Source organism: Gymnoscopelus braueri (genome assembly GCF_963280865.1).
Source record: "Gymnoscopelus braueri genome assembly, chromosome: 18".
In the NCBI taxonomy this organism is placed as follows: Eukaryota; Metazoa; Chordata; class Actinopteri; order Myctophiformes; family Myctophidae; genus Gymnoscopelus; species Gymnoscopelus braueri.
This window is the reverse complement of record NC_137618.1, coordinates 20,991,167-21,017,884: the sequence shown is the minus strand read 5'-3', so window position 1 is coordinate 21,017,884 and position 26,718 is coordinate 20,991,167. Positions and strand designations below refer to the sequence as shown.

At 42.7% G+C, this 26,718-nt stretch overlaps 2 protein-coding genes across 2 annotated transcripts in view; one reads left to right on the top strand and one right to left on the bottom strand.

The window, feature by feature from the left end:
* The window catches only part of nalf1b (NALCN channel auxiliary factor 1b), a gene marked incomplete at both ends in the record, with an annotated part of 84,259 nt that extends 70,936 nt beyond the window's left edge, over positions 1-13,323 (top strand). Inside the window, 2 exons of the mRNA XM_080412605.1 lie at positions 10,257-10,428; positions 13,022-13,323. Coding sequence (XP_080268731.1) covers positions 10,257-10,428; positions 13,022-13,323 — 474 coding nt within the window. The remainder of the gene's footprint in view (positions 1-10,256; positions 10,429-13,021) is intronic.
* The window catches only part of LOC308073270 (protein ABHD13-like), a gene marked incomplete at its 5' end in the record, with an annotated part of 149,254 nt that overhangs the window by 102,090 nt on the left and 20,446 nt on the right, over positions 1-26,718 (bottom strand). The window contains one exon of the mRNA XM_080412148.1: positions 13,132-13,306. Coding sequence (XP_080268274.1) covers positions 13,132-13,306 — 175 coding nt within the window. The remainder of the gene's footprint in view (positions 1-13,131; positions 13,307-26,718) is intronic.

The window sequence follows — 26,718 nt, the reverse complement described above, 5'->3', positions numbered from 1 at the left end:
TTTTCAGTGTGCGATACAGTGCAGGCTTCATTCTCTTCTATCCTTGCTTTGAGTGTGCGTGTGCGTGTGTGTGTGTGAGTGAGAGAGAGAGACACAGAGTTTGAAGTTCATGGGTAAAATAGCCGGAGTGTGTGTCTGTGTGTCTGTGTGTGTGTGTGTGTGTGTGTGTGTGTGTGTGTGTGTGTGTGTGTGTGTGTGTGTGTGTGTGTGTGTGTGTGTGTGTGGGGGTGTGTGTGTGTGTGTGTGTGTGTGTGTGTGTGTGTGTGTGTGTGTACTGTATCTGTTATGTCTCTGCTGGCAACCTTGCCCCAGCCCCCACTGTTCATGGCCATTTTTCATCCAACTACTGCAGTACACACTGCAGATAGAGAGAGAGAGAGAGAGAGAGAGAGAGAGAGAGAGAGAGAGAGAGAGAATGAGAGAGAATATAGAGGGACAGAGGATATAGAGGGAGGAAGGATTGCAAGGGCAGAACGAAAGGGAAGGGATTTATATATTATTTCCGCATGCATGTGCACGTGAACAGCGACGTACAGTACTGTAGGAGAGCTGGGACTCTGGTATATTACACATGTTTTACATGAATGAAAACGGGGTCGGTGGAGGGAGCAGAGATGATGAGCGCGCAAACGCGTGTGCACACACACACACACACACACACACACACACACAATCACACACTGTGCAGAACGCATGCTTGCACATGTACTGTCGCTACACACTTTCAAGCACGTGGGTATTGCACATGTTTTTTACATGAATGAAAATGTGAAAACAGGGTCGGCTGGAGGGAGCAGAGACAATGAGCTCAAGCACATGCACGTTTACATATGATCTACACACACACACAGTCACACAGGTTCGACAAATAGCTTTCCAATGGCTGCCCTCTACGGTGCTAGCACAGTTTATGAGGGGCCCAGTGGAGCTAACAGCAGGCTGCAGACTGGGGTGGATATTGATTCATCACTCTGGCTCACAGTATCCCCATCTTGCTGATAATTATCTTTGTCAAATTAATTATCAGCACAAGTGTCAGCATGACGGTACCAATGACTTACATCCAGATAACCTTGATTCATCACACCTAATGAGTTTTAGGGCAAATTGTGGGTGCATATGGATGGGCTCACAGGAGAGCATGTCCTCTCCTCTCCTCATCCATCTCTATCTGCTCTAGACCTTCCCTAATTCCTCTCTCTCTCTCTCTCTCTCTCTCTCTATTCTGAAAGAGTTTTTTATCGTGTCAGTCTGCAGACCAGACTAACCGCCTATTGATCCTGATGGTACAGCGAGCCAGTGGTGCAGCTGACATGACAGACAGTAAACTGTCCATGCTACTACAGTAATACAACATGCACACACACACACACACACACACACACACACACACACACACACACACACACACACACACACACACACACACACACACACACACACACACACACACACACACACACAGTGTGTGTGAGAGCATGTTTGCTTTTGTGCATGCCTGCGCACAGTACTGTATATGTGACTGTGCTGTATTGAGTTAGTGACCTTGACGGTGCATTCGCAGTTATGTGGAGTGCAGCATTTTAGTTTTTTTGCCGCTATTTTCGATGGAATCAAGTGGCATTCCCATGCAAAGAATCATGGGATTGGCAGTGGTGAGGAGATAGGTTGAAAATGGGTGAAGTGGTCCTTTAAGTAACTAGTAACTGATTAGTCTTCCTGAGTAACTCGCTCAACACTGGTTCAAGCTTCTCCTATGTAAAGGGTGGGAGTGACACCCCCGCTAGTGGCAAACATTTAGCGGAGAAGGCGGTTCAGTTCCTGTATATGCACTGTGACAGTGACACAGGCCAAATACACTCAGGATCTCAGGCAGACCATACTGTATCTCTCTATCATTCAGTTTTCATGTCACTCCACTGCATGCGCCACAGCTATTCTATCATTCACCGCCCTCCCCTCTTCTTATGTTGATTTTTGTTTTATGCTCCAACTTCAGTGTGAAGAACACACTCTGGTGAATTTGCACCATCGACGTAACATGGGGGTCAACTCTTTATACACGTGATTGCCCCACCTCCACAATCCCTCTCTCTCTGTCTCTTTTGCTCTTTCCGTTTATCTTCTAATAAGCCCACGTAGCATAACGTAGCCCTTGCTGTGAGGTAACATTAGCATGGCTTTGGTTTGCCAAATCAGTGGCTCTTATTAAAAGAGGTGAGATGGTGTTTCGCACTGGTGCGTGCGTGCGTGCGTGCGTGCGTGCGTGCGTGCGTGCGTGCGTGCGTGCGTGCGTGCGTGCGTGCGTGCGTGCGTGCGTGCGTGCGTGCTTGCGTGCGTACATGCTTGTGTCTCACAAACAGCTGGTGGGTCTCTCCTATTCAGAGTTGAGAAAATACACCTCATGTGTCGTCATACTCATTCAAATGTAACATGAATGTAATTGAATTTGTGCCACTCGGGGAGTGTCATGCTCTCTGCTTCACTTCCGTTTCAATCAATGTTCTTTGCTTTGGCTACAGTCTGCCTGCAGCCTAGCTAGACTTTTTGTTTTGCTTTTATATTGTTATTGGCTTTGCTAACTGGTTTCACCAAATCAGCTTGCTTTTTTCATGTTGATCTGTCTTGTCTTTAAGATCATTCGTTACGTTATGTTTCGCTGTATATACTGTAACTGCCTTTAACACCTTTTGTACACTTGCCAGTCGCCCCCTTGCGCCTACGGCAAGGCGGTACATATGCATGCATTTCTACATTGTATACAGCAGGCTTCACATGTATTTACAGCACGAACCACTACGTTTCATCCAATTGAGTTGGTGTGGTAATTGTAGCTGCTGCAATCTACTGTGTACAAACCAACTGTTTACACGGAAATATGCTTTCCTTCTTGGAGACCTGTGATTTGGCTTTGCTTTGTGTTTGATTATGATGCTTGACTACGTTCATTGACTTTTGGGATGCGTTTGTGCATGTGTGTGTAATGCAGCTGGAAATTGCTACGTGACCCTTCACCCCATGCTTGTAGTGGAATCCCCCAAGGGCCCAGGCACGCTTCCTTAAAGAACTGTGGGAAATGAGGTGCTGGTTTACATGCTGATCCCTGCTGAGCACTGCTGTACCCAGTACTCACATTTCTTACTTAAGTAAAAGTATTGATACCACATACTATGTTATAAGGAAAAAGTCCTGTATGCAAAATGTACATGCAAAAGTACTCAAGTGTTCAATGTATACAAATCAAATTGTGAGCTTGTAGATCTGCTATTTTCAAATAGCCAAAGTATATAGGGATGGGGTGGTTAATTTATGTTTTGTAATAATAATACAAATCGACAAAGTAACTAGTAGTACGTTTTCAAAATTTTTTTGTAATTGCAGTAAAAAGTACAATATTTACAAGATATAGTGGAGTAGAGGTAAAAGTGCTACAAATTTAAAATGCTCCAGTAAAGTAAAACATCCTCAAATGTGTACTTAAGTACAGTACTTGAGTATATGCACTTAGTTATTTTCCAGCACTGGCTGTACCCGCCCTCTCAGCCAGAGTCACTGCAGTGGACTGCTCTTCTCATCACACTCATACTGTGGACAGTGTACACTTTAGTTTAGCACTGCTGTTGGGTCTTATGTCAACAGCATGCCGTGCACAACCACAGTTTTTTTTCTTCTTCTGAACACTGTGGACAGAATACAGTACAATACAGAGAAGTCTTGCATCATCGTGTGCTCAGTGTTCATCTCTGCTGGCTTATGTTAAGTTCTCTTGCACAGTAACATTCTTGAGTGTTCACAGGACCCTGAGATTGTACACATTGCACAGTACATTTTGAGATTTGACCACTTAAGCACTATTATACAAATAATTGTACGATGAATAGCAAAAATAGAACAAGCAATGTGACACATTGTGAGATCTCCTGTTTCTGTAGCGGGAGGCGGCTTGATGTATCAGTACATACAGTACATCCCCACCAGTGGGGCGGCAGTGGCTCACGGGTAGAGTGGTCGGTAGAGCGGCCGTATGGAAGCCGTGAGGTTTCCAGTTCGATCCCGGGCTCCCCGAGAAGAGTTAGTGTCGAAGTGTCCTTGAGCAAGACGCTGAACCCCTAATTGCTCCCGATGAGCAGGTTGGTGCCTTGCATGGTTTCCTCCACCATCGGTGTATGAATGTGTGTGTGAATGGGTGAATGTAATGCACAATCTAGGTATACCGCTTTGGATAAAAGCACTATATAAATGCACCATTTTACCAGTATATAGTGTAGTATATAGTATGTGGTATATATACTGTATGTGTGTGTGTATATATATATATATATATACTCTCTCTACTGTTCTATACTGTATGCACATCGATGCAGAATTGCACTGGCATCCACAGTTATCCGGCATGTAGCTACCAACTCCCGGGGTCTCTGTCCGCGGAGAGACAGATAAAACATTAAAGACAAGGCTCTGACAAGGCAGAGTCATCCGGGGCCATTTAAAACCAATACCACAGGGCGGGGAAAGGGCTCCCATCAATTACAACCTTATTAGCCTAATCGTAATGGCATAATGCAATCCAGCAGGACAGCTAAGCTAATGTATAATTTATGCTCCATCATACAACCGTGCTGCGCGCTGAAAATTGCAGATTTACAAGCTCACAACGCATTGCATCTGCGAAACGATGTGGGCTTGTAGATCATCGTCGTACAACAAAGTAGAAACCAGGGTTAACTCTATAGATCACACACCAGCCAGCCAACCACAGGCAGGCAAACTGCATGAGGATGAGAGAGTGGGTCGAGGGAGAGATGAGGCGATAGAAAGAAGGGAGAATGAAGAGGGAGTTAAAGGGCATACGAACAAGATATGTTAAGGGAAGTAAAGTGCTGAAAAGGTGATACAAATGTAGGAGATGAAGGAGGAAAGTGCTTCACCTGACCTGAAAATTACTGATTAAAGACTGATTGAAGAGGAGGCATTTTTATACTCTCTACCCAAGGATTCTTTTATACAATGTACCAGACAGAAAAAGTTATATAAAATATAGAAATGAGTCTCTTCCTCCTTCCTTTCTGTCTCTCTCTCTCGCTGTCTCTTTCTGTCTCTCTCTCACTCGTCTGTTTATTACTTGCAGTTGGCCTCTTTCTATTTTTTAAAGTGTTAGAGTTACACTAAAAGAGAAACTGACCAGGAACAACGTAATGTCTGAATACGCCGTTCCAGACTAACATTTAAAAGTTAACAAAACAGTTCTGTACCTTTCCCATCGCAGACATTGGGCTACACAATAAAATCAACAGTGTTGATGTTAATTTATATATTTGTAACTCTGAGAATGTACAAATGCAATCAAATGGACCCTTTGGGGTTTTTACAGTATATAGATGATGCAACACTACTGTGACCCTCATGCACTAATTTCCACTTGACTGAGGAGTAACCACCTGTTGCTTGGCATGTGTGACGCACTGCACTTTTCCCACACACGAGACACAAATCATTTGTTGCTCGTTTGCTAAAGTTAGCTTGATTTGCCTTCTGACCTCGGATGAACCGTTCTGTTGTTCACTCAGAAGCCGCCCGAGACTCAGGCAGACCAGGGTGCGGCTGACAGTTGGAACACTCTGTTTCAGTAGGTGTGTTCTCACCACACCACAAGGGGTTCGATTCAACGGTGCTAAAATGAGGCAGGTGTGAAGGTCTCTCTCTCTATGTCGCTTGACAGTGGAATGATTAATCACATGTCAAAGGCATACAGTATACCACAGTTTGAGGCTGCTGGGGTCTCTCACCCAGCAGCAGTGGGCTTTACTAACTAGGACAAAGGGAGAGAGGGCACACATTTGTGAAGTGCAGCGTCAAAGCCACGCCGCAGTCTATACACTGTTTTTCACACCACAGGGTGGGGGCGGGTTTTAGACAGGTGTTCTGCTGATGCACAAGTTGTGTGCTCAAACCTGTCCCTTTTGATTCTATTGCTAATTAACCACATGAATCCTAGCATCCCTATTCTGAGCATGTTGTAACAGGTGAAAATATGGCAAAAATAGGTAAACAAAGAACATTTGGACTGTGGCAGCGTCTTCCGAGTTCTCTTTCAGAGTAGCTCTGTCCACATGGCACTTAGAAGTGAGAACATGACACATGGCTTTTTAGAGGTGTCTCTTCAGGGTTCCCCAAATTAACGCACAAGAGGTTTAGCTGGCCTTTGAGGTAGTGTTTAAAGGTAATCTCTCTAGTTGTGACGTTATTGATTATCCGGATTGATTTTTGATCCAAGTCTAAGCCCCAAGGGAGTTGGAGGTTGGTTGACGGTTTTGCCTTTGACATTGTAATGTGAGATTCTGCTGAGTGGGGGACATACAGGAGCGGAGTCGCTGTACATGGTCCTGACCATGAATGTAGAATGTAAAAGATATGGATGATTTTTTTCGGCGATTTCAAATCCACCATCTTGGAACTTCCGGTCCCGAATAGCAACCGGAAATGACTGCTATTGGCAGGGAATTTCGTTCTTCCGTGTGAGCCTCAATTCGCCTCGAGTCGCTGTCTAGGCCCCTGACTGACAGAATACGGACTGAGTCGCTGTCCAGGGTCCTGACTGACAGAATATGGACTGAGTCGCTGTCCAGGGTCCTGACTGACAGAATACGGACTGAGTCGCTGTCCAGGGCCCTGACTGACAGTTGTTGTCCAACTGGAATTTGGACAGCGAATGTGAAATGGAAAATGAGATATGTTCTTGCGAAGGAAAGTACATAAACACTCTTGTCACACAAACAAACAGATTCATGTTCACAGATTGATGTGTTCACATAGTATGTGTCCACACACTACACAAAACAGGTATGCTCAATCACTCACACACAGACACAGAAATATTAGCCTAATGCGCACAGGATGTGGCATTAGCATGGTCACGTAAACACATTTAACTGTGACATTCACACAGTGACAGTATCTTCACGAGAAGGGCAATGTATTTGTGTGTATGTACAGTATTTGTGTGTGTATGTGTATTTGTGCTCATGCGTGCTCGTGCATGTGTGTGTGTGTGTGTGTGTGTGTGTGTGTGTGTGTGTGTGTGTGTGTGTGTGTGTGTGTGTGTGTGTGTGTGTGTGTGTGTGTGTGTGTGTGTGTGTGTGTGTGTGTGTGTGTGCGTGCGCATGTGTATATGTGTGTGTATGCGTATGTACGTAGTCTACGTACGTCATTTGCAGCAGCCATCCTTATCATCCATCAGAAGTTTAATTACCAGCACACAGGTCTGGATGTGTGTGTTCAGTCAGTCATGCATACATTTATACCTGTAAGCTATCTGTAGTGTGTGTGTGTGTGTGTGTGTGTGTGTGTGTGTGTGTGTGTGTGTGTGTGTGTGTGTGTGTGTGTGTGTGTGTGTGTGTGTGTGTGTGTGTGTGTGTGTGTGTGTGTGTGTGTGTGCACACGCGCGTGTGTGTGTGACAGATGATGCACGTCGGTTACTCTTATCAGTTAATGTGTTATTTGACACATAGTCAGAAAATGTAGATGTTGTAACACTGCATCATAATGAGGCCATGACTAGCACGGTAGTGGTACAGGTAATCTGATCAACACATATTAATATTAATCAGAATAATTTCTATCTAACGTAAAGCCATTCAAATCAATTTGCAGCCATGTATCAAAAATCAGATCAAATTGCAGCCATGTATCAAAAATCAGATCCATTTGCAGCCATGTATCAAACATGTACTGTATGAAAAGTTGTCTTTGGCATAAAAAAAGAGTGTACGTTTTTCCATGCGTTAATCATTGTATGGATGTACACCTGTCACCGTATGCATTGTAATAGAATCAGATGCAAGTGAGGAATCAACCAAACACATCCAACCTTGAGAATGATCCTTGAATATTTGTGTCATTCAATAGAAGCCCTGGGGTTGCACTTTAACCACTTAAACCCTGGCCTATATGGTTAAGCGGAGTCCCTCAGGGCTCTATTGTCGGAGCAACTTTAGCTGAAAATAGCCGATCGACAAGCTCACTGCGCGTCACATGATCTATGATGATTTAGTGTGGTTTGTTTATGAGTGACAGTTCATCGTAAGAGGGTGTCACTCGCCAAAGATAAGTTATTTAGCTTGCAGCGGGTGCTAACTCTCCTAGCAACTGAAACCTGTGATTTGAAAAAAGAATAAACAGAAAGACTTATGTTTGAATAGAAACAATTTCCTTTGTCATACCGTGATTTCACTACAGTCTTTCCATCATGGAATACATACAAATCACTTGTATGCACTGCCTCATTAGAGGAGTTGGCTGTTGTGCAGGAGGTATAGCGGCGGCTCGATACCTGCTTATGCTGGCTTTGTGTCTTCAACTCAACTCCAACTTCAAGTTCACAGTCACGTCACAACTTTACAGGTGTAAAAAAGTTAGTTCAATTATTTTCACCCAAGCTTCCATGAATTGCAGTTTCTAAAGATAATCATAAGAAAAGGAATATGTCAAGAAACAAAACAACAATATCAAATATTCATAAGGTGTGCACTGAACAAAATAATATAAAAATAAGACACAGGAGGCACAGGAGTACCTCAGTCTCTTATGCAAGTAAGACTTAGCAGCGTCAGTGTATAGCAAGACACTATCTATTTGCTCTTGATGAGGGTGGTACCTTACATGGTTGCTTCCACCGTAATGTGTGTGAATGTGTGTGTGAATGGGTGAGTTCTTTATCCAAAGTACTTTGGATAAAGGCTATAATAGAAATGCAAACCAATTTAGTCAAGTTCATGCCAAAGCAATTGCTTGATTGACACAGCTCTTCCCTACTTACACCAAATACGTTTTGCGTTTTGCTGTCTGTTTTTCTCAAATACTAGATGGTGGTTTTGTATAAACAGTATATAAACGGTATTAAACTGCATTACATGGTTAGAGTTTCTGGTAATTGCCCTAGGATCAAAATCATTATTGAGTTACATGTTCTAATTATTGTTCTAAATTGTATTAATTAATGAGCATTATACAGATGCTAAAGTACAAGATGTAAAGCAGATCAGGGTTGCCTGGTAGCTCAACCAGCTCAAGATAACCATATGTCACTACAATTGTCACTACTAATTGCCAGAGAGCAACAAGGACTGTGATTATTACTGTAGATCAGGGGTCAGCGGCCTTAAATATCAGCAAAGCCATTATTGCCAAATAATATATCAATACAATAAACAAATCAGTCAGCTCCATATATGGGCAGCGGGCACAAAAGTGGGTACATGCTGATGACATCAGGGATCTCCATATATGGGCACAAAAGGGACAAGGACTAACAGATACAGAGATCTCCATATATGGGCATATCCGTCGGATCTGCGGTGAAACGTAGGTGTGAGTAGCGGCCCAAACTCTAGAGGGCCGCGTAGCTCTAGTAAGTGTAAATATGCCCATATATGGGCATTCCAATATATGGGCATATACTGATGACATCAGGGATCTCCACATATGGGCATAAAAGGGACATGGCCTGACAGATACAGAGATCTCCATATATGGGCATAAAAGGGACAAGGGTAGAGAGAGAGAAACAGACATCTCAATATATGGGCAAAAAATTGACACAGACAGACGGGTACAACGAGTACCCCTGACACTATGCTATGCAGACATATTGATCGGATCGGACACGGACCATCTTATAGACAACTAGACTCCTAAGGAGGCACACAGTAAAAAGAAAAAGAAAAAGGTATCATTGAAATAACAGCAACCGCTGTCTTGTGACACGTACATACTGACAGTTGTTCTTGACAGCTGATTGGCTACTATCTGATGACTCAGAGAAAGTGTTGACCTCCCAGCAGCAAGCACAGTATAACAGCATAACATAGCGAATACCAGGAAGTCCAATCAATCCTGGCAGATCGATAGCAGTAGAGGTCATGGATGATGTGTGTATGTTGTCTGTACGTGTACGTGTACGTGTACGTGTGTGTGCGTGCGTGCGTGTGCGTGTGCGTGCGTGCGTGCGTGCGTGCGTGCGTGCGTGCGTGCGTGCGTGCGTGCGTGCGTGCGTGCGTGCGTGCGTGTGTGTGTGTGTGTGTGTGTACATGTGTACGTGTGTGCGTGTGTGCGTGTGTTAGCGCGCTTGCTCGCGCGCGTGTGCTTGTGGGTGGGTGTGTGTGGGTGTCATCAATTGCATCCTCCTCTAACCCATCAATATACACTTCCCATGCTCTTCCAGCACTCACCCTGTCCTTATCTCCCTGTGTCCTACCTAGATGGCGTATAAGCCCTGGCTGTGTTCTCAGTACTTCCAGACCACACAGATGCACTGCAGTAAACGGATCCCCTGTCACAAGTTCTGTCTGGAGGTGCAGCAGAGGTGCCCCTTCATCTTGCCTGACAACGACGATCTCATCCACGGAGGCAGCCCCAGTTTTATATGCACAGGTATCTAATACATTATATTTACCAGGCTGATTAAAAGTTACGCTCTTGTCCATAGACGTTGCTGTGCAGAGCGTAACTAGCCTAGCGTCTCACTCTCCTATCTAAAGGCCACTTGACATCCTGTGGATGGAAACAAATGGTGGTGTGTGTGTGGGGCTTGAACCTGTGACCTTTTGGGATGTGGGATAGCGTCTCTATTCGCCACGTCTCCCTTCCACTCCATTGGACTACTGTAACTTCTCAGGAAGTTACATTACTCTCTTCTCTGTGCATGCCTTGCACATGTCAGCAATTTACATTCTGTACGTGCCCACAGTAAGGTGGTTAGCCAGGCGGCAGTGGCTCGGGAGGTAGAGGTAGTGTTAATGCATTATAAGTAAGTTTGCAATGCATTATAGACATGGTCTTCGTAGAAATGATTACCTTACATTCTGCTGAATGCAGCCCTTACCCCCCCAATCATGTACACACAAACCGGAAACTGACAGATGCACAAACAGTGGTGGAAGAAGAACTCACATTTGTTACTTGAGTGAAAGTAGCGATACAACAATACAGAGATACTCTCTGTCCTAATTTCAAAAATACTTTCGTAAAATTACAAAAGTATTGGCCTTTTTCAAAAGTTTTGATTGCATGAATTGCAAAGATTTTGTTGCATCATGACGGATTGTGAGCTTGTAGATCAGCTATTTCGAATAGATTAAGTGTAAAATAGGGCTTAATTGTATGTTCATGTATGTTTTGTAAGCTGAAAAGTAACTTGTAACTAAAGCTGACAGTCACATAATTGTAGTTGTGTGTGACGGACAAACTGAAGGCAGGACCCAAAAGAAGGAACTCAAAACCAAACGCATGAGACAAAGATAAAGTTGATGAAGCATTTACTCAAAACACAAACTTTCACAGTAACACTCACACTACAATACTGGAGTAAATGTACTTTGTTACTTTCACCACTGTGCACAAACACACCATATGTTGATGTCTCCCTCTGGTGGTCGTGTTGAAGACTTGTTACCAAAAATGGGGGGACAATGTTTGGGGTCAAACTTTGGTCAGGTTGTATTTGCTTAGGTAAAGTACTGGACTGGCCACTTTTGCCACTTTTGCCACATTGGTGACATCTAACAACATTGTCCAACAGCCATGTTTGACACACGATGTACACTCATCACCAGCCACAACATAATAGTGTGTTTAAAAAACTATGTTACTGTGGAGGTAGTAATAATTTCTGAATGTGAACACTTCACGCTGCAGCACTCTGCTCCTCAACTACAAGAAGAGTAGTGGAGCAAAAACAGCAGAAAGGGGCACATGGAGAAAGAAAGAAGGAAATAAAGAAGTGGGACAGAAAGATAAGTGAAGAGAAAGATTGTGTATTTGAGTGACTAAGTCACCTATAGGCTACGTAGCTTTTCCCCCTCTCACTACAACAACGTTACGTGCTTTGTGTGTGTGTGTGTGTGTGTGTGTGTGTGTGTGTGTGTGTGTGTGTGTGTGTGTGTGTGTGTGTGTGTGTGTGTGTGTGCGTGTGCGTGCGTGCACGTGAGTGTGTGTGTGTGTGCAAACATACACATACAAGTGTGAACATGTGTCTGGGTCATCTACAGTATATGAGTGTTTTCTCAACAGGCCTGCATGGGTGGACATGATGAATGCAGACCTTGTCAGATTACTGCAGTAATTACATGGACGCTCTTGTCAGACTTAAGCTCTTTACAGTCAAGCTGTGCAGACTGGGCACAGATTTAGCCAGCTTCAAAGTTCACCGTGCACATCAGCATGCACACAGCTCATGTAAAAGCCAAATCTCAGACATCAGTGTAGAGAGGCTCATTCTGCTGTTTATGGTTTCAGCCCCATGTGCTACTTAAAACGTTTCATATACTGTACACAACACTGTTGTTATATCTGTGTGGTATGGGAGGGCTTTCCTCTAAGTGTCCAGGTTTTACAATTTAGTCATTAAGGGGATGCTCTTATCTAGAGGAATTTACAGTGGATGAGCAGGTAAGCATTTGCCGTCTTCCTGGGAGGATAATTAGCTATCGATGGACTGTGGCCTTTTCATTATGGCACCGCCTCTTTAAACATAAGGCCACACCTTGCTGCCTGCTGCAAAGCTTCTGGAAGATAGTAAGACTGGTGCTGCCAAAGCATACACTGCATATCAGAGAAGGACATAATTTAAGTACATAATCTAATCTGAACATTCAGAACAAGTATTTTCTGACAAATGTGGGTCCCAAGGCAAGTGAATGTGCTGAGCTTGTGGGCTGAAAATCACCCTTTGCCATAGAGGTTAGGATGATGTGTGATCCAGACAGAAGTAACTCTTAATTTTGACACACTCAGAATTAACTTCTTAAACCCTATATACTTTGTTGACTAGACTCCCCCAAGGGTCTATTATACTATAAGCCCCTCTTTTTTCCCTCTACACCAAAAATCACCAATCCACAAGCTTACAGTGCGTTGTGCCCCCAGAATATGCATGCTAGGGTTCAAGTGGCTAAATGATCTCTGAGAATTTGACTGCGCATGTGTCCAGTTCCTCTAACAGTGACCATGTTTTCCTCTGCCCCAGGGCTGCTGGAGGACTATCCGTCAGGTGTGGACAAAGACGCAGAGTGCTGCGACGTGCGGTGGGACTTGAAGGCAGACAACCGCTCCCGGGGGACCCTGAAAAGAACTCACCCGCCGTGCCAGCACCGGACCTCCCTTAGCTCCTCAGCAGCCTGCAGACTGTGTAACAGCCGGCTCAAACTCTGCCTGCTAGTCCTTGTCCTTCTACACACCGTCGCCAGCCTCTCCGCCTCCCACAATGCAACAGGACTGGGCCTCCCCACCATCGCGCCTCTGGAGGAGAGCCCTGCCAACGAAGAGTGATAGGGCTGCCAGAGATGAAGGAAGAGGGAGGGGGGGGGGCGGAGTGAGGGGGATTCCCTCGCCATGGCAACCCATGTGGAAAAATACAGTCACAGTTGTTGGAACGGCTGGGAGCTGTGTGCCTGTGGATATTTCTTCTACGCTTTACACTGGCAAAAAAACTAAACAGGAACATGTGGGAACGTTCGGCGACGAAAGACACACGGATCAATCAAAAAAACACAAACAACAGACAGACACACACACACAAAGGGACTAAAATGATTCCTTACGCAGAACAAGGGGAAAATACCACAGCCTTTTGTTGAGTGGAAAGGCTTCCTCACTGCTGAGTTTCTCTCACTGCGCTTTTTTACACTGTGTTCCAGTTTGGGTTTCTGTTGCACTGGCTGTCTATGGAATAACACAATCATATTCTCTTTCTAATGTTCATCCTTTTGTGTTTGTTTATTGGTCTGTCATACAGGAAGAAAATTATTTATCTAAATAAGACAGATAATGCATAATGCGTAGTTTGTGTGTGTGTGTGTTGCGTGTTTATATGTATTGTATGAATTTGTATGTGTGTGTGTGCGCATTTGATTGCGCATGCACATGTGCACATGGGTGTATGACTGGGAGTGCATGTGTATGTGTGCACGTGTGGGTACCCTAAAACTTTTCCTTATTTTCCCCATTCTTACTCGAGATGTAAGAGCTTAACTTATTGTTAGAGTTTAAAGGTATTATCCAGTCAAAATAGTGTGTCCAGGCTATTCAATACAATTAGAAGGATGCCAGTAGAAGGAGGAATATATCAAACATGAAAAATGTGGTCCATCTCATGACAGCAAAGTTTAAAGCAATTTGAAACAGTCCTCTGTGTCTCTTCTGCCTCAGAGAGCTGGTTTCTATCCTTGTTCTCTACTTTATTCACCACATACACCAACTTGAACAATAATGAATAATGAATGAATGCATAATATCAATAATTTTACACCACTATTTAAGTAGCGACAACAAAACAACTTGAAAGAACACACTTAAAGTCTGCCATGTTTATCCAATTGACTATGACTCACAGCATACTTGACATTACTGCAGACCATTTTAAAAAGCATGTACGGCAGTTTGTTTTCTGATGGAGGAAGCCATTGGATTCCATTCATTTCAGTACAATCAGCTCGCAGAGACTTGAAACTTGCTTGACATAGATAATACAACTCAGCGAACATCGTGCTATTTTTTAATGCATTTTAAATTGTGGATTTGTTTGAGAAGTATAGCCAAATTGATTTATGAACCAAATTCAAACCAACCGTCCATCCAATCACATCCAACTTCTTAGTTGAACAGTTACTCATTTATTCAGGTAAGCTTTACTGACTATGGAAAATGGTTTACAAAATGTGAAATCTAAAAATAAAACCATGATGGGTAAATAGTCTAACTTTATGTATGATATTGTCTATATGAGAATAGACAATGAATGACATGTATTGACGGCGGTATGGTCCTTTAGCATAATTTCCCCTGTTTTACAATAACTCTTTCTAAACCAACTTATTCTTAATTGTTTGTACCCTTAACCTTATTTCTTTTGAGGAATCACAATGACTGGATGTTACCTTTAAGAGCTTGTATTTACTGGTAAACTGTACTTCCCACACTGGTAAAGAAAAACAAAAGATAACTAATTATTTTCATAACTGGAACACTGATACGATGTAATGCCTCACTAAGACAGCACACTGCTTACAGTAGTGTGAAAATATTTTGACCCTATTAATAGAAATATATGATAGTCCTATTCCTGTCACACTATATAGAGGAAGACCTGCAAATAGATAAATTGTTTTTTTATTTTAACTTCCCCAGAATGTGTAAGCTATTTTAAATAACTGCATGTGTTGGCTGTCTGAAGGTTTTGAGCAGCCTCTTTTGTTTACTGAGTGTCCTTAGTCCCACTTAGAGCTGTTCCCTTAACAACTCCTGTAGCATGTCCTCTGTCTTCTACTTTCTCTCCATCAAAACATCCAACCTGTGTCTCATCAAGTAAAGGGCTTATTAAGATTATACAGTACAAACATTGGCATCAACACACTATATATACTACATGTGCATCCAAATACTTAATACATGGCGCACCCACATGTTTTATGTCTTATACGACATACTGTATGTGTCATTATTACTGGTATACCTGCAGGAACAGATCGGATTTCACTCGCTATATGGTTGGAGAACATTAAAGGGGGAATAATCCTGGGGAAAAGGGTGTGACCTGGTGTGTGTGTGTGTGTGTGTGTGTGTGTGTGTGTGTGTGTGTGTGTGTGTGTGTGTGTGTGTGTGTGTGTGTGTGTGTGTGTGTGTGTGTGTGTGTGTGTGTGTGTGTGTGTGCGTGCGTGCGTGCGTGCGTGCGTGCGTGCGTGCGTGCGTGCGTGCGTGCGTGCGTGCGTGCGTGCGTGCGTGCGTGCGTGCGTGCGTGCGTGCGTGCGTGCGTGCGTGCGTGCGTGCGTGCGTGCGTGCGTGCGTGCGTGCGTGTACTCAAAAGCAGGCAGCATGGCCTGATTGTGGCCTGATGTTGGCAGATGTTGGAGATCACGATCCAAATGTTAACCGGCGTGAAGAGAAAAGAACAGTGAACTCAAGGGCTGACCTCTTCTTACCTTCTAGATGTTTCGTCTCTTTCACAAACTGGGCTGGGAGATCAGGTATTAACAAGGATTAACCGTTTGTCCACCCTCAAGTCTATTGATTATTTACATGTATGCTGAGGTGTCCATTTTTTTGTCCATTTTCAAGGTCTGATGTGTCTTCACGATTGTTGTTACCGGTTTTATATCAGGTTCATAAAAGCATATCATTCAACTCCATGTCCAGATAGAAACAATCTTGGTTAGGAATGTGTACTGTTTAGACCCTGATCATCCCTTCAGACATCATCAATGCCTGCTTGCGCACAATTCATACCTGCTTTTTGTCATTCAGTCTGCACACCCATGCATGCAGTGACATGAAAGAAATGTTCTATTGGCCAACTGCAGATGGGGCTATTTTGGATTTCTAACCAATTGCCTGGTATCAAAACGTAATGAAAAACAGACAGACAGACAATTATAAGATAAGCCTAAGAGCAGATATTCTGAGTGTGTGTGTGTGTGTGTGTGTGTATGTGTATGTGTATGTGTATGTGTATGTGTATGTGTATGTGTATGTGTGTGTGTGTGTGTGTGTGTGTGTGTGTGTGTGTGTGTGTGTGTGTGTGTGTGTGTGTGTGTGTGTGTGTGTGTGTGTGTGTTTGCCTCTTTAGTTTGGACACACACACACACACACACACACACACACACACACACACACACACACACACACACACACACACACACACACACACACTTGTATACATGTATCTATGCATGTGCGTAAATATTTTAGTGTTTTGTTCTGTGTGGATATGAGGATGTGTTTCCACAAGGGTCTGTGCTAAAGTGGTGAAGCTGTAGCTAATTGCTATCAGTTCTCTAGAGAGCCAATTAGTCTTGCTATAACCTTGGGGCCAGCAGGTGTGGCAGAACCACCCCCTGTCTTAAAAACCACAGGAGACGCAACATTAATTCCCCTCAATAGTCCCAGCGGCCTTAAAGCTGCATAGAATAGATTGATAGGTGTAGGTTTTAGCTCTGCACGGACATAAGACATATAATGCCATGGAATGCTGCCCTCATTGAAATGAGGCAGATCATGACTCATGTCAGAGGCTGTTTGTCAGAACTACAGGGTAAATTAAGTGGAGGCTGCCATAAAATTAAAGGCCGATGCACGCGTTTATATGGGGTGGAATAAATTCAATTCATATTGAACCTCAAGCCATCCTTCCCTTGGCCAAGAGAGCAGCAGCTAACAGGCAGATGACACTGAAGATCCTGCTACCGGGAATGGGAAGTGTCATACAAATCTGCCATGTTAGCAATATTTTGCCCCATACCCTGCAGCGAACATCCAACCCGATTACCATGAACCAGTGTAAGAGATTTGTCACAGACATGCTGCATGTGTTTTCATCCTGTCTAATTGCATCGAGTCAGTGTTCATTACAGAATGTGATTAAACCAATGATCTCATCACAAGCCAACCCTTGGGGCACGTACGGTATGCACAGCATACCTGCCCTGACATCCGCAAGCAATGCAGGGCTTTTACTCGCAGTGATGCATCCTCACCATGGCCTGTGTGGGGGGCAGTGCTGTGCATACAAAATGTGTTGTCCCTCATGGTCTCTCAAGACAACTTTGAGCCACGGGTGGACATTGTTGTGCCCCACCTTTCCTCCAAACAGCAAAGCTTGAGTTATACTTATCTGTGGGCAGGTGCCGTGCACTGAAAATTGCTGTCTACAAGCTCACACACAAGCTTGTAGATCTGCTATTCACTAAGTATGAAGCAGGCTTAATGGAATTAGACTCCACCAGTGTAAAGCCAAATTTGTACTTTGCTGTATGACAGTGTCACTTGCGGAGACGTACGATGTAAGTGCAAATTAGGCTTAACTCTCTGATTTGACTTTGCTGTCAGTAATGTAGGCATGCACACAATAGCTACTCTGCTGTGATTCTTTTTTTTTAACATATACTGTATTAACAAGTTTTCATCTGTCAATTTTCTGCATATTATGTTGAGGAGAAATTGTGCAAGGCCCTATTACAGTAATTCTAGCCCCCACCCCCCTTAAGCAACAGTCTGTAGCAATTGTAAGGTATGGTTTGTAACATTCCACAACAAACCAACCTTAAGAAACAAATTTACGTGTTTTCCCCCTGCACATAGTCTACGTACTATGCCTCTTACACCCCACACCTCCAACCCTGTGTGCACCAACCATCACATGGTATATAGACAAATGTTGCCCTTTCAGTCTCTACCTTCTCAGCCTTTCTCTGTTTTCACCATAGTTCTGTTCTCTATCCTGTGGATCTATGCAGAAGCCCATTTCTTTTTTGGTTGTAAATATGTTCCCTAGTATGCTGAACAATGTACTGTATGTCTTTGCTTCCAGGTTCTCTTGTGTTTTTGAGTTGGTGTCACAATGTTACTTTATATTCTTCTGTTCTTTTTTTCTTTTTTTCTTTTCTTTTTGAGTGTCTGAAATCATCGATGTTAAATTGGATGTCGTGGGGCTTAACCAATAGACTTGTCCTCAGCTTCACAACCTTGTTGAGAGAGGTTGTGGGACTGTGTGTGTGGAAGAGAAAGATTTACAGTATGACTATAAAACAAGGTTCAAAGGCATATAGAAATATCATTATGATTATGATTATTATGATTACTATTATACTACTGGTATATTGTAATATTATAGATGCTTTAGTTCAAGTAACTTCTTTAATTTTTTTACAAACGACTTTGATGAAATGATTTATAAAACAATCTCACGAGTCATGATCTTTTCGAAAAGTATGAAAACTACTGCTACAATGATTAAAATTGTGTTCTGATGAAAATAAATACAGACATATAATCTGTTCCTCTGTGGTGTTATTCTATGTCATTGATACAAAACCAAATGAACACACAAAGATTATGTTTATTTTTTTTCCATTCTGATTTCATCCTTTAAAAGGTAAAGGTGAGATGGCAAATGTACAATATCATTAAAAATGTAATCACTCAACCTAAGCCTTATTCTAAAAATAAATACATCTTCTTCTTCTTTTGGCTAATTCCCATCTGCATCCCATCTAGATTCCATCTGCTTTTGATCTCTGCATCTTCCTCGGTCACTCCAGCCAATTAATTAATTAATTAATTAATTAATTTAAGGTATAGAATGAAGACAAGATCAGAAAGAAATCCTTCCCCTGACCATGGGAAGGATGCTAAACTGTTTAGAGAGCATTCTGAATGAAATTGCCAAATAGAATAGCCTTTAATTTCATCAGCCTGATTATGGAAATGTTTCATTCTGGGAAGGGGCCCAGGCGATGCCCAACCTGCCAGCTTGCCCCGGACCAACGTGAGGAAGGCAGTGGGCCTTAACATCCACCCATGGCTACTGAGGGTGTGTGCCAAGCAGCTAGCTGCCCCATTCAGGGACCTCTTCAAGCTCTCCCTGAGGCTGGGGAGGGTGCCCCAACTGTGAAAATCTTCCTCAATTGTCCCGGTACCACAGAAAGGACATCCCTCTGCCCTCAATGACTACAGGTCAGTTCATCTGACATCACATATCTCTGCTGTCGAGCAGAAACCAGCTATGTCCAAAATATTAACTTTTCAGGAAATGAAAAAAAAGGACTTGTTTTTAGAACAACACAATACTACCTCATCAAAGTTGGTATGGTGACTTGTGTCAGATACTTGAATGTGTCCTTTTATTATCATCACTTTACCCAAGTACAGCTCAAGTAGAGTTAGGAGGTTTTTGACCATAATGTGGAGATTCCGTTCATTCGTCTGACTTAGTCATTCTAATCAATGATGGACAAAACAACTATCTCCACAAGTTGGAGTTAGGAGGTTTAGTCAGAAGCGCTTTTTAATACTTTTCATTGGTTCAATATTTGTAAAACCCACACACAGACTTAAAGGGTGTTCTATAGACCCCTTAACAGACGACGTCACACTGATAAGAACGTGCAACCAGTATGTGCGCAATGAAACCCATTCTGTCAGGTCTCGCTAGGACGCGCCTCACTAGCCAACACACAAGAGGGGGTTGGGGTGTGCTGGAACCAGCGCACCCCGAAACAACAGGTTGGGAATTGATTGCGTGAAACAATCACCTGTGCGTCCAGTCTCAATGTTAGTAAACAAATAATTGGTCTATAGCACTGATTTTTTTTTTTAGCTACGATGATATAGAGACATCGAGCGACTGGTACTGCGACACCTGAAACCACTGGTGAGTGACTACATTGACCCCCTTCAGTTTCTGTAGCAGGACCACTTGATCAACAGTGTTATGTAATAGTGTAGGTTAATGGGGCGGCCATAGCTGAGTGGTTAGTGAGCCCGCCTAGGGAGCCAGAGGCCCTGGTTGCCCCAGGTTCGATTCCAGGCCAGGTCAGCATATGTGTCGATGAAATGAAATTTGTTCCTGAGCAAGACTCTTAACCCCTAATTGCTCACAGGTTCTCATTGGAAACAAGACCGCAAGGACTTTCATGAACGACCTGTTAAAAGGAAATATCCTTATCCTAATGATTGCTTTTAGTATTGGAAACACTTCTCTCCAGCCTTCTTACTCGTTTCTATCCGCAAGTCATTGAAGTGAACCCTAATCTTAAAAACTATTATTCCAGTTTCAACAAAAAGATTAGAGTAGCTGGGGAAAAAAACGTCAATTCCTCTGCAAGATTTTCAGTGACAGTACAGTATGAGGATGACCGTTGGCAGCAAAACAATGTTGGCAGCAAAACAATGATGAAATAATCTTCTGCACCAGAAATGTATCTAAAAACACATGTATTTCCATTTGCTAACACAAGATGGCAGTCTATGATTGTATATCACTTGGATAGAGATGGATGCTCTACATAAACTGATTGATGGTGACTTGAATTCATCTCCTTCTGTACTTAATACATTTGACAATAACTTTTTGGAAAGGAATTGAATATTGTGTTAGATTATTCAATATAAATATGGAGACACCTATTTACATAGATGCTAGGCTAAAATCTTAAATAGGCATCACAGGTTCGTAGGACAATAATAAAAACATTGGCAAAATATTTGAAGTAAGGCAGTGCTGCAGTTGACACGGGTCTACGATCCATCAACAACCTTTATATTGACAATGTCTTCTCCTCATTTGCAGCCCTGTCTGCTGAATTCGGCCTCCCCAATTCTCACATGTTTCGCTTTTTTCAAATCAGGCACTTTGTGAAAAGTCAGAACCCTCAGTTCCCGAACCGGCCACCTGATTCTGTGATAGATTCCTTTTTATCCCTTAGAGCTGGTGAAAGGAAGCTTACTTCAATTATATACGATACTATTTTTACAGTTAATTCGACCCATTTAGATTCCCTGAGAGCTACCTGGGACCAGGACCTCGGTATTACCATGTCAGATGTTCAGTGAGACCATGCTCGAGACCTGGTACATACCTCTTCTATTTGTGCGAGGCACAGACTATTGCAGTGCAAGATATTACATAGAGTCCACTACACCAATGCAAAGCTGGCCAGAATATACCCTGACAGATCCGATGCTTGTAATAGGTGTAAACAATCGCCAGCAGATTACATGCACATGTTATGGTCCTGCCCTAAATTATCAGCGTTTTGGTCAGAGGTGTTTAACTCCCTTGGGGTGGTGTTGGGTGAACCAATTGACCCGGATCCCCCCACTGCCCTTTTCGGAATCCCTGTAATGCTTAATGCGCGCATCTCCGCACGCCGAGTTGTTGCTTTCACAACCTTACTCGCTAGGAGGCTTATTCTCCTTAAATGGATACACCCCTCCCCTCCTACGCATAACAGATGGATTCATGAAATTCTATATTGTCTCAAACTTGAGAGGATCAGGTTCTCCCTTAACGGCTCTCTGAAGATGTTTCACAAAATGTGATAACCTTTCTGGACCTCATTGACATCCTTACTATGGAAAAATAACTCACAAATTAGTGTTCTGTGCAGAGAAACAACCCCCCCCCCCTTTTTTTCTCCCCTCCTGTTCCCTGGTATGAATGAATGTCTTGTTTATTGTTTGTCCTGTCTGTTTATTTTATTATAATTTTTATGTCTTACATTTAACATGTACATTGATTACAGTATCTATTTTACTGTTTGTTCTGTTTGTTCTGTTGTGCTTTGTTTTGTTTAATTGTTGTTGTTTTTTGTCAAGAAAAATCAGACCTCTTTTGTTTTCAAGATTTGACATGATGCCCTTGTCTTTAATGTCTGGGAAAAAAAATAGATTTGTAAAAAAAAAAAAGGTAAATACCAAGTTTAATAATAAAAGCCCTTAGACTGGTTTCTAAAATACAATGTACTAATAAAACTACACTACATTGAAACAAAAATATTAAAATACGACCTAACAACCTCACAATACAATTAGCAGTAATGAAGTGGCGCTTTGGACGGTGAGTGGCTCCTATGGATGGGAGCCACTCAGCCACTATGGAATCAATATAATGACGACTCAGTTTCAGGGTATTGGCATGGCCAATTAGCCTGGTTCCAAACCTACCCTGACCCCCGCCCACTCTCTGAGTGGACTGAAGCTCCACGCAGCTTCAGGCTGATAATCAGGCTAATGGCCAATGGTTTCTTGGACAGTGCTATTCAGATAGGTACTCACCGACAAGGCAGAGTAAAACTTGGTTGGTGCAGCTGAGGCGTGCGTACGTACGTACGTACGTACGTACGTACGTACGTACTTACTTACTTACTTACTTACTTACTTACTTACTTACTTACTTACTTACTTACTTACTTACTTACTTACTTACTTACTTACTTACTTACTTACTTACTTACTTACTTACTTACTTACTTACTTACTTACTTCCTTCCTTCCTTCCTTCCTTCCTTCCTTCCTTCCTTCCTTCCTTCCTTCCTTCCTTACTTCCTTCCTTCCTTCCTTCCTTCCTTCCTTCCTTCCTTCCTTCCTTACTTACTTACTTACTTACTTACTTACTTCCTTCCTTCCTTCCTTCCTAGCCAGCCAGCCAAATCATTTCAAACTAAACATGCAAAAATAGCACAAAACTTAGCAAAAACACACATCGCGCAATAAACCAAAAGCAAACCAAAACACAAATCAGAATCCACTCTTTCCACCGGCTTGCACATACAGCAAATGCTCTTTATTTAGAAGCCTATGCTGTTTGCTTGTCCTTAGATGATAGGAAATGAAGCACTGCAATAGTTCAGGCAGGCACGCAAGTCAAGTCTGTCCCACGCTTATACACCTTCCAATCACATACGGCCACAATCATAGTGGTTCATGGTCACTCACTTACTAATCTCTCAAGAACAGATTCTGCACTGCGTGAGAATCTGTCGTGAAGGCTCGTCGTAACATGTACACACTGGGCTACAAGTGGGCGTGCCTTCAGATCAGGAAGCAGGCCGCGCTTTACCCAATCAAATGTAGTGGGCGGGATTCACATGTCCGTCGATCTTTCCCCCTCGAAACAAACCGAAACTAATTTAACAATAGCGTCCGCGGAGCAGACAAAACCACGGAAATATATTCACATTTTAACTTACTCTTTCATCATAGAAACAAGTGGGCTTATAACCAAAACGATCCATGTTCTCTGGGAGAAGTGGTGTTAGTGTTCCGTGTAGAAATATTGTTAGTGGGAATGAAAACATAGTCGCACCAACCGGAAGTGATGCGCTGAAGGCGCATCACAAACACCGGTTTCCCTGTGCTCTGGTGTTACGTTATCGTCCCCCCAGAGCCAACAGACATAGAACAAACAGCAGAGGGCGCTGTTTTTCATTTTCAGTTGGCGATGGGTTCCCAGATTGCTCACTTACATGCTCAGCACTACGTCCCCCATGGTGTAGCATGGCATTGCTTATGGTTTTTACATTGGACTACACTTGTAGCATGGCTTTTTTTTAATAGTTTTTACACTGGATGCATATGTGTCTCAAATAACAGGGATTTTATTATAGAATAATAAAATTGCTTACTGTGGGACCTTGGTAGAATGATAACAGTGATAAAGCAATCATGCTAAATGTGTCATCGCTCTAGTAGCTTGTAAACTGTCATCTTTCCTTTTTGGTAAAGAGAACCCTTCTCTTTACCAAAAAGGAAAGATGACAGTTAGTGAGTATATCATTATCTACTCTACAGGGAAGCACTGCTGTGGTTAGTGTCAGAATGTACCACACACTAACATCTCTAAACCAAAAGAGGGCAGTACAATGTAGGCATCCTAAATGATATGAGCCATATGAAGTCATGACCAACCATAGACCCTCCATAGTTCATAAGGAATGCCTCTTTAAATTAACACTGAGGGTGGTGTGCAGTGAACTGACTCAGGATGCCTTGAGTTTAATCAAGAGTCTCAGGTTGCTTTTTGTTCTGCTCTGGTCGCCTGAATGCTATCAATCGTTCCTAATCTGCAGAGAATAACCGTTTGCTTGTGCTGAATCGCATTGTTCTGCTTGGATCTCAGTTGCTATTGTTTGTCTCGGAGCAGGGGTCATCAATGTGTCCGGCCTTGTCTGTGGCAAATTTTTGATTTTTAGTTTTTTAACTTTATTTTGATCATAAGACTCAATTAATGTCTCAGTCTCCAGGTTTTCCTCAGAATATGCATTGTCCCTTATTTACTATGACATTATGTATGACACATCAAGGACCCCCACTCAGAGAGTGCACAAATGGGTCCATTTGGTTCCATTTGTGCACTCTCAGAGTTGTAAAGGTTTGTGTGTTTCTGGTAATGTAATTTTCCACACATTTTTATGTCCATTGGCAAAGATAGAATTTTGACAAAAAATGTCCACCACAAGCCAGCATGGCGATGACCCCTGTCTCGGAGAAAGAGGAAAAATAAATCACAGCCTGATTTTCCCTATCATCTGCTTTTAATTCCACTATTGAATGCTTATTTTGGGAAAGCAAAACAAAACAGTGTGCTCCCTCATAACGTTGTTAAGACTTTGACTCATTCTGTATGTTCGGATCTTATAACAAGTAGGCTACTGTAGGAGGAGGACAAAACAACATTAAGAAGTTGATATAGCCTACTGCTAATGCTTCACACACATCACAGTCTCAGAGCAAGACATTGCTATTCCCTGTCTATCTGATAGCTGGCCAAATTTGAAGCCCGTTGATAGACTATATCTGTACTTTTGCATTGCTAATTAAGTTAGCAGCTGGGTGGTGAGCGACAGGAGGAATGTGGAATTGTATTGAGTGTCACTGTGTGCAATCAGTCACACGCTATAAGTGTAACTTAGTTACTGATTACCACAGCTCCATTTGAATCACTTATCAAGTCCCCCTATAATTCACAGAGAAAGAAAAAGAAAAAAGAGGGGTGGCGGGAGCGAGCAAGCAAAGCAAGTGAGAGAGAGAGATAGAGAGAGATTTTTTTTAGGACCACTTTATTAAAACCTTTTCTCCAAAGCCACTTTTTGCAAGTACAGGAAAAAAAATGTGACAATCAACCGATTCTATCCAATCACAGAATTAAAACAACAGCTTTTTTCCCCCTTTTTTTAAAAAGCCACCTGTAAGGCCATCACTAGTGACGGTACATAGTGCCTCACCTACACACCACACCTGTAAAAAAAACAATGTCTCCCACCAGGCTGTAGTAGGCGTTCTCTATTTTGATGCAAGCTGCCATTATCCCCTTTGCCATCAACAAAGGCTCAGCCCCTGAACCTGATTCCTCCTGGTCTTCCAGATGGCCAACTTAACAGTCCCATACACAAACATTACCAGTGTTACAACAGGCCTTCTCCTGCTGCTGTATTTTGGACCAAAAATTCAACTTTCAAGAGAAAAAGTCTCCCCTAGTTGCGTTAGTTATCCCCTCTGCAAAGTCTAACACCCAGCCTAGTCTGGGACACTCAACAAACAAGTGAAACACAGTCTCCTCTTGTCAACAAGCACCCCACTCCGTTACTAGGATCTAGTAGTGCCAGATACCTGTTCGTAGCCATCCCCACCATGTACAATTCTCCACTGGAGATCACCTACCTGTTTTTCAACGGGTGGTTTGTACAGGGACCGCCAGCTGCCTTTCGGAGTAGAACCTGGAGCAAAAAACCTGTCCCACCTCGATGCCTTCATTCCCCTCAGAGAAAGCCCGTGTGCCACCTTCACGCACGTGAGATACGCTGCCAAGAGAGAGACAGACAGACAGACAGACAGACAGAATGGAATTCATAAATTAATAAATACTGTGTACATATACTGCATATATACTGTGTACACACAGACACACACACACAGGCCCACATATAATCATTGAAAAAACACGGCCACCTCACGTATTAGAAGGACAATATCAGTCACCATGTGTTTTCAATGAATCTAACATGGTTAAAATGTAGTTTGAAGTTACTTACAATGGTTTTTATAAATATTCATTTTGATAACATTTATATAAAATATCTAAATACATCAAGCAACTTAAATACTGTCAGGGGTGCACACAAAAGCCAGAGTAGACATTAAAATGACCCCAAACTTGTTTTAAAGTGTTTCTGTGTGCCAGCCTGAGTTGTACAGGAGCTATGCTAGCACACAGTAACACCTATAGATACCCACAATAAATTACCTTTAGCTAGTGTTTACCTTTCAAAATAGTCTATTATTCGGGTTGGCAACTTTCTAAAGACTTTGGAGAAAACAATTTGAAATATAAAAACAAAGCCAACACGGCTGAAGTTATGAATAAACATTGACGTGTAGTGATGGTGCTACGGT